Source organism: Chionomys nivalis, chromosome 13, assembly GCF_950005125.1.
Source record: "Chionomys nivalis chromosome 13, mChiNiv1.1, whole genome shotgun sequence".
Taxonomy (NCBI): Eukaryota; Metazoa; Chordata; class Mammalia; order Rodentia; family Cricetidae; genus Chionomys; species Chionomys nivalis.
The window spans coordinates 31,350,278-31,362,703 of NC_080098.1; the positions used below are offsets into that span (position 1 = coordinate 31,350,278).

The 12,426-nt window shown below is 42.7% G+C and overlaps 1 protein-coding gene across 3 annotated transcripts in view; it reads left to right on the plus strand.

Annotated features, from left to right (window-relative positions):
• Nucleotides 1–12,426, plus strand: part of Adarb2 (adenosine deaminase RNA specific B2 (inactive)) — a 527,020-nt gene that overhangs the window by 342,135 nt on the left and 172,459 nt on the right. For 2 of the 3 annotated variants that reach the window (XM_057788090.1, XM_057788092.1), the window contains exon 2: nucleotides 1,859–1,945. The exons of the other annotated variant lie outside the window; for it this stretch is intronic. In XM_057788090.1, the coding sequence (XP_057644073.1) occupies nucleotides 1,859–1,945 (87 nt within the window). The remainder of the gene's footprint in view (nucleotides 1–1,858; nucleotides 1,946–12,426) is intronic. 3 annotated transcript variants of the gene reach the window in all.

Sequence of the window (12,426 nt, forward strand, 5' to 3'; positions counted from 1 at the left end):
AAACAGTCTTGATATATTTCACAGTTTTGCTGTGAAATAGTTTGGTATATTTTGTAGGGGTTTTGCTGGTGTTCCTGCTTTATTAAAAAATTATAATTTCATTTCAAGATCCTCCAGACAAAATCATTTGAGCTTCACAGTCTTTGTGCAACGTTATTGGACTCACTTAATGAAATTATATCTCAAGCAAGGTATTTCATTCTGTTGGAGTAAATGAGCTTAGGCGATGAGAACTCGGGTGGGGGGAGCAATGCCTTTGCTGCGTCGATCCTTCGTGTTTGGTAGAGTGAAGGAGGAGCAGGCACTTCATATAAGAGTTATTTATTGTTCTCTTTGTGTGAACACTATATTGGTGCCTGTCTCTACTGGAAACAACAGCTGTTAACAGGCTCTGAGATGAATTTCAATGTGATCTCCCCTGGCCTCTGGAAAGCTGGGCTAAAAAGAAAATAGGCTCAGCCTTGGAAGAAAAGAACACATTCCATCCTGAATCTGGTCGCCTGAAGGCTAAGGGCAGTTAAAGCCACCAGTGAGCGTTTCATGGGTATCTGCCCTTAGATCAAGGTACAAGTGCAAATGGGAATATGGGTACAGGCAGGCCACCTCTGTAATAACAGCAAGAGACAAGAGGCAATGTAGAACACAGTGACCCCCACTAAAACATCCTGCCCTCGAGTGGGAAAGACTGCAGAGAAGGAAAGACCCCTGCACAGCACAGCAGCCAAGTCCTTCATGGCCAGTGCCCCAAGCATCTTAAGAGAAGATCAGCAATGGCTCTAATGCTGTATCACAACAAACAAGTGATGGTAGTCCTTTCATCTGTGGTCCAGATTCATAACGAAACAGACACAAGGAGAGTGGGGATCCTGGGAGTCCCCTGCACTGAGGCTCTGGCAGTAGAGAGCAGGTGCTGTATGAGCAGACACTCGCGGTTTCTGCAGTATAGTTTGCTCAGTGGAATCTTCTAAAATAAGGAATTTCGACTTGTTTAATTACTTATTTTAAAATGTGTTTTCCAATAACGCGTCCCACCTAGAATTTCTTCACCTCACTGTTTAAGAGAGGAATTGCCAGTTGGGCATATTGGTGCACAGAAGTAATTCTAGTCTCTGGGAGGCTGAGATTGGAAAATATCGAGCTCAAGGCCAGCCTAGGCTACAGAGTGAAATAAACATCAACCAGGACAAGAGGGATGAAGAAAGCCAGCTATTCCTGGGTCCCTGGAATTCCATCAGTGTCAATGACATTTGAGCATCCCCAGGATGGTTCAGGTCCTCTACCTAACTCTGGCCTAATCCTCACCTCTAGTACTTCTACTAATACACCCACTAAGTGACATGACCCTGCGTGTGTGTGTGCGCACGCACGTGTGTGTATGCATGTGTGTGCTTCTAACTTTCTACTATTTTTTACCTCAGGTAAAAGAGCTCAGAGCAATTGTTACACAAGTGGGGGAGCTGGGAGAATCCTTTGGGTGACAATTCTCTCTTAATTCTGGAATTATTTAACTTTCTAAAACATTCCACGATAGGTGTTAGCCCACCCACCTGTGAGTAGATGAAAGATTCTTCTCCTGAATGCAACTAAAGTTTTCAAGGATGTGGAACAAGAGCATAGAAGGTACCAAAAACAAATAAAGAAGGGAAGAAAGATGGAAATCATAGGGTTTAAAATGAATGGAGAGAGGAATTTGATAAATTATTGTCAAATATCCAATAAAAGATGGAGCCAGAAAGACGAGCCAGATGATCTTTCCTCCTCCCTTGTCCAATCTTTTGGTAATCAGAACATATGAAAGCATTGAGTTTTCCTGAAACTCGATGTCAAAAGTGCATTTTCCTCTTCTTTCTCTTTCCAGACAAAGTAAGCATATTGTCAACCTTCCTCGCTCCCTTCAAGTACCTAAGTCCTGGCACCACAAACACGGAGGATGAAGACAATCTAAGTAAGCAACCCCACTTCTCTTGTGGAGAGGTCCTCACTCAGTGTGTATGGGGGTGGGATTGTCTTTCTGGGTTGCCTTGTAGCCATGGAAAGGGGACTGGCTGATCTTATCCAGTAGAGGAGACCTGCTCCCAACTTCATCAGATTCATCTTCTTCCACAGTTACGTCCTTACCCATAGTCCCATTCTCACCTGTAGCTCCACACTCTCCCTATTCCCATAGTTACTAGTAGACTATCATCACCTGAAGAATGGAGTCCTTACACAGAGTCTAGTCCTCATCTGAAATCCATCTTCAGGACCAAACTCACACAAATATTTATCCTCGCCCACAGCCTTGTTCCCACATGTAATCCCATCGTTAACATGGTACCAGCATTACCTGCAGCCCACCCTGACCATCAGGTCACCCCACCTATAGGACCAAATTTACACATTCTTCATGGCAGTGCCAACTATACCTAGTATCCTCCCTAATCTGCATCCATCTTCACCTTCAGGACCAAACTCACGCAGAGTCCTATCCTCACCCAGAGTCTCATATTCCCCTGGAATACCATCTTCCCTTATTGACTATAGTCCTTCATCCCTGTGGTTGAATCTGCACCAGAAGTTCTGTCCCTATTTGGATTCCCACTCTCAGTGGAAGTTCTACCCTTAAACTAAAACCCCATCTCCCCTTGCAGCCCCATCTTTACCAGCTACAGTTGGTATGTGTGTGCCTCATTCCTGTCCAGACCTTCATATCTCACCTACCTAGTTACCATCACCAGGAAATCTACCCTTACCTAAAGCGCCAGTCTTATCTAACATCCTGTCCACATTTGGAATTCTGTCCTTACCTAGAGACCCATCATCATCTTAAAGATAAGGAAATTTCAGTAATGTGTGACCAAGAGCCCCAGACAGTGTAGGAAATGAACTAGTTTTCTTAGGCAATCCTTTTTTCTTCATTCTCCTCTGCTAACTACAGAAAAAAATGAATGATGGCAATACTGTAGTGTCTCAGAGACTGGATTTTTACAGTTCTTTAACAATAAAAACGATAAGTAGGGGTTTTCTATTGAAACATTTTGAATGCATGAAGCTAGAGAAGATGCAGCAGCAGCAGCATTAAGTGTCTGATATTGAAGTTGATTAGGTAAGGGGTCATATTCATCTCTTCTGCTTAGATCAATAAGAAGAGCTCAGAATAGAAACTAAGAAAGAGGGGAAAGATAAAGAGAGGAAGGAAGGAGGAGAGAAGAGAAGAGACAAGAGTGAAAGATTGGAGAGGAAAGGAAAGGAGAGGGGAGGGGAGGTGGGAAAAAGAGGGGACCGGAAGGGAGAGGAGAGGAGAATTCTGGGAGTGTTTGGCTTGCCCTGTGCTCTTCTCTTACCTGTGGTATATTGTCAAGCATTTAAAAAGGAGTCCAAACATCTCACAAGAACACCTCTCTGTTTCTTAACACCACCTAACAGATGGGCTTCTTTTACAAATAAAATGAGCTAAGAATGTGCTTGTCGTGGGACGTGAAGGAAGCAAGGTGCTATTGGTGGTTGGTTGCTAAGATAATTGGCTAAATCAAGCAAAACCACTGGCAGAGATTTCCATGAGAATGGTGTCTGTGTTACCATCAGCCTCTAAGAATCACAGCATATCATTGTGGGCATCCTCTCTCTAGACAATTGTTAATGCTTTTAGAAATGGTTATTTCTTCCTTTAATTACTCACTTTCCCCATTGCTATGACAAATGGCAGCAAAAGCTATTTAAGGCAGAGAGGGTTTATTTTGACTCATGATCCAAGGGTATCATGGTGGTGAAGTTGTGGCTGCAGAGCATGATCTGGCTGGTCACATTGCGTCCTCCATTGGGAAGCAGAAAGAAATGAATGCAAGTGCTCAACTTACTTTTTCCTTTTCAGGTCAGGACCTCAGCCCATGGGAAGATGCCACCAATCTAGGGAAGGTCTTCCCACTTAGTTAAGACTAGAAACTCCCTCACGTATGTGACCAAAGACTTTCTCCTAAGGGACCATGCCTAGATCCTGTCTGGTTGGCAATGAATAGCAGCCATCATACTTCCCCACCTCACTGCCCAAAAGCAAAGTTGAGAGAGCTCAAAGGTCGGAACCTTGCCAGATGGTCACAACTTTTTACCTGGATCTTTTTATTTCTAGAGAAGGGGAGAGAGGGTGAGGGATAGGGGAAGAAACTGGCTGAGTTTAGACAGGGATTCTTGACCCTGAATTTCTGGGCTCCCCTCTTAGCAAGGCTTGTGGTTTGAAGCACAATTTTGGCATATCATTGTGTATATCCTCTTGGTGACCCAAATTTAAAAAATTCCCACATCAGTCAAGTTATGAATGACTAGCTCAGAAACCTTGGGCAAAGAGGAGTTAAAAAGCATATTGTCTGGCCAAATTTATTCTGACATGAGAGGAATCTGAATTCTGTTTGCAGCTTTCTCCACCTGGAGCTGCTGGGAGGCCAGCTGAATCAGGAGAAGAAAGCAACGAGTTACCTAGGGAACTTCTGGAGAGAGAGAAGCAAACAGGTTCTAACGTACAGAAATTCAGGTGCCACTTTTCTGTAGTAACTAAAGGTTCGATATCTTAAAAACCTCAAGACCTTTGTAAAGTCACTGCTCTGTCCAGGGGACACTGAAAAAGTCACACACACCACCACCACCACCACTAACCTCAGCCTCAACAGCCACAGTTGCTGCTGCTCCTGCTCCTGAGGCTGACCAGTTAAGAAATTAGGAACATAGTTTGGGATCAAGGAATTCTAAAGGCATGTTTGCTCTTGAACTTGTGAGCTTACAAATGGGAACGGGGAGTTACCATCTCAGAAAGTCATAGGGTTGAGGCGAAATAGGAACATAAAACACAAGGAATGCTCAATCAAGGATGGGTGATACTTGCAATCCAAGCTATTTTCCTCTGATTTGGTTTACTGGCTAGTGGAAAGAAATGTATGGATAAAAATAACTTTTAATTGTTTATTATACATTAAAATGCTTTTGAAGTGCTTGGGGAGCCTCATTTTTTTATTAATGGATTAATTTGCGTGTGTGTGATTGTATGTGGTTGGGTATGTGGGGGGTATGCATGTGTGTATAAGTGCATGTGACTGTGAATGCATGTATAGGTGGAAACCAGACAAGGATTCCTCTCTCTCCCTTCATTTTGTTTGGTTTTGTTTTGTGCATTCTGAGACAGTGTCTCTTCACTGAACCTGAAGCTCGTTTCTCTACCAGACTATCTGTCAAGCAGCCTCTGGGATCTGCCAGTGTTGGGGTTACAGACACCCATGGCAGCTCCTGACTTTAGTATAGGTGGTGGAGACCAAAATGCAGATCCTCCTGTTTGTATAGCAAGTGCTTTACCCACTAAGTCTTCTTCTCAGACCTCTCTTCCTCTCGAAATGCTGTTAGTTCATTTAGAAAACTATTTTTATACCTTCATGTTTGATATACATATGTCCATGGTGTGAGTGGTATTCATGTTTATCTACATATATGTGGCATGACTGTGTTTGTCATGTATATGTCTGTAGTGTGTAAGAATGGTATTGTGGTAAATGTATATGTTTACATATGGGTAGTGTCTGTGAACATGTGTGTGGAAGCATGGGGGGAAGAGGAAGCACATATGACAACCACTAGCCCCATGCTTTAGCATTAGCGTCCGTCCTCTGGATATGTTGCGTCTGTGCTACTCTAATGTAAAGACACTTCATATCTAATAATTTACATATTTTCAACTGTTCGAGAATGCCTCTCAGCAGCAATCTAGATCCTAGCAACCTGGGATATATCAAATGCATTGCCTAGAGCTGTGAACTTTTTGAGAGACAGAGAAACACAGCCAGGACACATCCATTACACACACGTTAGGCTCTGTCTATAGAACATTGGTATCTAGGAGCCAGTCAGCAGTAGGCTAGATCTGAGCTGGGAGACTCATACAATACTGTGTTTTCAAGACATGCCTACCTTCATCATTCAGTCTGAGAAGGCTTCACCTTGCAACACTGAGAAGCAATGTGTCCCTGTCTGCCCAGGCCCCACCCTCTACTCAGAAGCTAGGATTTGACCCATATTCAAAGACAACTGAGACCCAGAGTTTCATATTGTCTTGGACATCTCCTTACCGACTGTACCTGCTTTTCCCTGAATTCCATGCACACACATCCCTGCATCATGGTTACTCATGTCGAGCCTTTGAAGATGACACCTTCTAACAATCTGCTCAAGCTGACAAACTGTTGCACCCACATACACCAGCAAATGCCAGACTTGTGCTACCTCCTGCACACCTCAGCTTGAACCTATCTGTCATGCACCCTACCGTTTAGGCTATCTCATGCCCCTCCACACACCAAGCCCTCTCTGCTGTCTGGAGGAAGGGCCAGGCTGCCTGCCATTCTGCTGTTGTTAAGCCCTGTCATCTGGGAGGAGCTGTTCTGTTTTTAAAACCAGGGCTGCTTGGCAGCCGAATAACCTTCACCAGGAACAATATTATCTCTTCAAATGTAGCGTGGCGCACTGGATGGCTGGCTCTCCAGAGCCCTCCTGACCCGCAGACAAGACAGTGTCATTACCAGTGATGCATACTATCCCAATGATGCCAAGCCATGAGAGGAAGCCGGGTGTACATAATAACTGGGTAGAAGATTCTGGCCTGCAAGGGAGCCAGCAGAGAAGTAGGAGGCACATAAAGAAATCCACAAGCAAAGATGGTGTCTTAGGGATGATAGCAATATGCTCTCACTTAAGACTCGACCACTACCTCGTCTAACAATTTCTGAATGTTATCAGACCAGGTCATCAAACTTAATAAATTGCAAATTGCAGACTTATTTAGAAACTAAATAAATAGCCACAGCCATGACAATACACAATTTTTTTCTTCCTGTCCAAAATGTGGCTCCTTCATGCATAAGACTTTAAACTTAGCATTATAATTGCCGACACATTTTGTCTGGAGAAGAATCCAGGTGTGAGAGTAGCAGAATGGAAATAATTTCATTTTTCATTTTCCTATACAGATGCCTTCCTGACTTAGACATTTTCTTTCAGTGCCTGGCGGTCTTCAAATTGCGCGTGATTGTTCTATTACCGTTGCTTACGGTATTTATCTAATGTTGTCTGAAGTTATTTGCTTGCTTTTTTTTCCTCTAATTCCCATGATGGGAAGACACATGCGACTCCCTGAAAAGACCTTATGGGAGTCACAGTTTTGAGATGTCTTCTTTTACGGTGTCTTGAAGAATGAGGCAATTTGCCACTGTATGTATCAAAGCAGAAGAACCTCGGGCACTGAAGCCATGCATGTGGTCTCCTTGGGAGTGAGTTTCATCAGAAAAGGTGTTTGGAACCCAAATCAGGAATGTTCTAAGGGGAGAAATGCATGCTGAGACTCTTACATGTAAGCCATCTGCAGTGACAGAAGAGCCATTCTGTCACCGCAGAGTTACTGCATCATTCTCCTTCCCTCTCTGCCTCCTCAGCATCCCAGCATCTCGGGGTAGGTCTGATACACTCATGAATATGCACTTGTATATACACATGTATGTGTGACTGTGTAAGATCACCTACGGTCTAGTCTGCTCTCTCAGGCAGTAAGCACATGCTAATCCACACCCGGTGCCTCCAGGAACACTCAGAGAAAGGTATAATATTCAAAGTACCCACTGGGTAAGAACAGGAGCAGGTAGAAAGCCCCCACGTCCCCTCACAACCCAGGTATGTACTCATACCGCCAGTACAAGAACCCCAGGGCAGGGCTGGGAATTGACAGCACAAGAGTAACAGTGTTTACACAGACCTCTGCGTTTATTTGTAGGATACAAGGATCTCCCCACTACTCCCCTAGTGAGTGTCTTCACAACTAACTCTTCCAGACTGTGCGTAAGTCAGAGGTTTTTTTTGATCTCCTGACTTTTCTAATCTGTCGATTATTATATGTGACAATTGGGTGTATAAAACCTATTAACTAAATGGAGAAAAAAAAATGAATATAATTTCCTGGGTCAGAGGAGGGGAGTGGAACATATTTAATGCCTTCTCCACAAAGAGGAAAATATGAATGTGTATGTCGGAGTTAGAGCTATAAAGAGTCCACAGAAAAGGCAGTAGGAAAATGCCCAGATGCACCTGGCTTGGTTGCAATTGGATATGAATAGCAGCAGGCAATATTGGAGTAAAGAAGGGTCCTTCTGTCTCCAATCTTGTCACAAGATGAGTGTTACCCGTGTCTGTGTTGCTCCCGTTGGCATAAAGGAGCCCAAGGAAGAAAGATGGGGCTTGTATTCACATGAATGGATACACAGGCAGTGCACTAGAATCGAACAGGCATGAATGTATGCCTTCTCAGGCAAAGGACAAGACCAGGGAAGTGTTTTGTTCTGCTCTTAGGAAGCAGGTGCTGCTCTTTTGTCCACATTTTTGGGTGGTAAAGTCACTATCTACCATTCAGCACACCAGAGAAATCAGAGAACCATTTACCCTTCTCTCTGTACACCTTTGAGAAGCTGGGTATGGATAGAAGTAGGAGGTCCTGCACTGACTGCTTCCGTGCTATACTTTAAATGCCCATGCGGTGGTCTTTTTGCTAGGTCTGATAAATAGATAAATAGATGATAGATAGATAGATAGATAGATAGATAGATAGATAGATAGATAGATAGATGATAGATAGATAGATGATGGATAGATACATACATACATACATACATACATAGGTACATAGATAGATAGATAGATTCATGGATTCATTTAATTCACTTCCGCTCAACTGATAAAGCAAATATAAGTAAAATCTTCATTTTCTGCCATTTAAAGAAATGAAGCTTACACAAAGTGATCTGCCTAAGATTCCAATAATCATAAACAACAAAGGCTTCATTTGATCTCTCACCTGCTTAACTCTACACCCTGTGAAGTGGACACTGAACCACCTCAAGTACTAAGGGTCCCAGGACAGAGACCACAACCTAAGTCTAGCTGGGCTCTGAAGTACTTGCTAAACTCTGAGGATCAGTTAACCAACACGTTTTACATTAGTAATATCACCATGGGTAATGTTATCCCAGAGAGTCTACTTTGTGTCTCTGTAGTTCTAAATCAACCGCTACTAATTATTGATTATTAAGAAAGGAGCTCACAGGAACTGACAGATAGTTCATATGGTTATGTTTATTTTACAAGCACAGCTCCTGGGTTTGATATCCAGCACCCATGTAAAAAGGTGTACTGGGAGCACCTGTAATCCCAATGCTGGGGAAACAGAAACGGCAAGATCCCGGGCTTTGTGACCAACCAGCCTATCCTACTTGACAAGCTCCATGTTCAGTTGAAGACACTGTCTAAAACTGAGAAGACACCCAACATCAACCTTTGGTTTCCACACTTGTGCACATGCACACACACACATGCACATATGTGCACATGCACACACACACACATGTGCATATATACAAACATGCACACATGCACACACATGTACCAACACACACACAAGAAGAAAGGAACTCACACCATGGTTTAATAATCAAAGTTTATATAAAGAGTTCCAACTACGACAGTAGTAAGATATTGAGAGTTACAGAAGAGAAGCAAATAAAAGGGATTTCACCTTGTATAGAACAAAAACATTATTTTCTGAGTTCGATTCTCAAGATACAGCAGAGGTCATCTGATATGCTAGCCACCATAATCACACTGGCACACTTATTGAATCCCCACATTGTAAGAAATCAATAAGAAATTAGAAGGCTCCAAGCAGGTTTCTAGGCAATCTGATGTGGGGATTTGGGAATTGTTTTGTTAGCTCTTTATTTTCCATTTTGAGTTCAGTCTGGGAAAATCACATGGTTTAATCTAATGTACACTCTCCCTTGCCTTGAAATACCCTAAAAGGCAGAGTCCATTGCAGTATACCCAGAGCTCACAACGATCAACACAAACGGCCGAGATTTAGCACTTGCTATCTAAAAGGTAATTATTTTTGCTGAGATCCATGACAAATGAATGTTGCATGGTTATAACTGAGAAAGCACCCAGGTCCACACTTTTGTACAAACTAACCTCCCCAAGCCTAATAACTTTTTAGTAGCAAATTGATAGAGATAGTAGTAAGCCCATTTCACAATTTATAAAATTAAACTGAGAAGCTGAGCTCGCTTTCAATGCAGAGCCCAGTGCCCCCCACTGGAGCATCCTAGCAAGGGCTGTTTGGGCTTCTTTATAAAGACATGATAGCTATGACCGACAGGTTAGCTCTGAGCTGAGAGGAAGTAGAGTACATGCTGAAAAGAACATTCTCAAATGTCGGGATACCTCTGAAAGGCCCCTGATTTTCAAAGGCATCCTTTGTGACTGTGAAATTGTCCCTTCTTCTTCATTATTCTCCAACAACAAAGCCATAAACTGAGAGGTTAGGCACACAGCAGCCATTCTGGCAGGTCTCAACCTACGTAGCTTTCAGGCTGCATGAGAGAAGCAGGTCCGTGTGTCAACAGCCAGTCAGGCATTCAGCGTCTGTTTTGAAGTTGTGGGTTCACCGGAAAATTCACCTGGAATTTCCACCAGCTTAATGAGAAAAAAAAAAACATACACACACATTCACACCTGCCACAGAGAGCCCCCCAGCCTCTGAGGACATGTGCAAGGTGCACGGAAACCTGGACACGGTTCTGCCTGGCCAGATCAGCCCCAGGAGTCATCACACATGGAGTAGACTTGGTTTCATTATATCCAGATGGCCTGGGGAGGGGTGTCAATCTACAAAGGCCAAGAAAATGTCACAACCATTCTGTGTCCATAAAATCAGCTTACAGCCACTGCACAGATGAGAGGAGTGTGAGATTCCTAGGACCGAGTCCCATCATGAACACAACACAGCGTACAACTTTTATAAATAAAATATTTTAACTCCTTGAGTCTCAGCTTCTGCCCGCCTGCTTATAAAATGTTGACCATACTAGCTACTAACTAGGGACTAAGGAAGAAGAAATATATAAAAGTTAGGGTCTCAATAGAATGCATAGTGGCTGGTGGGTCAGTTGATGATGCCAGACTATTCATAAGCATAATCCTTGGGTTATTATAATAAAACTGAGAGTTTAGCTTCTAGAAGCACACACCCTACACCCTAGCAAAGTTCAGCAGGGGTCATGTGGTCATGTGGCAGTTCACAACTTGGATTTTCTAAAAAGAACAGCTTTATTAGAGAATAGTCATTCAAGGTGGCTAGTAGTCTTAAATTATCTTTAAATTCATCTTCACTCAGTTTTGTTGTGTGTGTGTGTGTGTAGCTTTCAGGCTGCACAAGAGAAGCAGGTCCATGTGTCAACAGCCAGCCAGGAATTCAATGTCTGTTTTGAAGTTCTGGGTTCACTGGAAAATCACCTGGAGTTTCCACCAGCTTAGTGAGAAAAAAAAAAACACATTCACACCTGCCACAGAGCTGGGAGCTCCCAGCCTCTGAGAGAATGCATGGAAGGTGCACACCTGGGCATGGCTATGCCTAGCCAGATCAGCCTCAGGATGTGTGTGTGTGTGTGTGTGTGTGTGTGTGTGTGTGTGTGTGTGTGTGAAATAGATAGATGATAGAAAGATAGATAGATAGATAGATAGATAGATAGATAGATAGATAGATAGATAGATAGATGAGAGATAGATAAATGTTGACTATATGTACTTTAATATATAGTTATAGCGAATTATGGTTTTGGTGAACTTACTTTATGTCAGTTTTTTGCAAAGATACAAAATGTTGGATCAGCAAAATGGTTCAGGTGGTAAAGATGCCTGCCACCAATCCTGATGGAACTTGTTAAATCCTTGAGATCCACAGGAAGGAAAGAGAGAACTGACTCTGCAAGTTGTCCTCTGACCTCCACATACATGCCATGGTGTACACACACACACACACTCCACACACACCACAAATACACACTGTAATGTTTTAAAAAGAAAGAAAATGTTACAAGTACAAATGAAGCCATTCTTTATCCATTTCTTTTCCTTCCCTCCCTCCACCTCCTGTGGGAGATGGGAATATGTCTTTATGATATAACTGTCTTCAGTTCTTTCATAAGTCTGATTACACAAACAATATGTCATGTGAGTATTCTTATGACATTCTATCCGACTCAATGGAATTTGGCAAGTTCTTTTTGCCATTTAACATGTTGATGAGTTTTATTTATGTTGAAGCATATAGAGTCCATTAAGATATAACTGTTGGCTATCACTGTGTTGTTGAATCTACTGTAACTTAACCTCCAGGTGTGGGAAGTTACATATTTCCTACATTTTCAATTTTAAAATATTATGTTACGGTGAACATCTTTATTAATCTCAGTTCTCGGATGCATCCTTAATGGCATATTACTGAGTACGTAGTGTTTCATGGTTGTCAGGGGGTATCCCTATTTTTTTTGGCCATGGAATTGTGCCTGTGTTCATTCCCACTGATCTGTGGGTGCA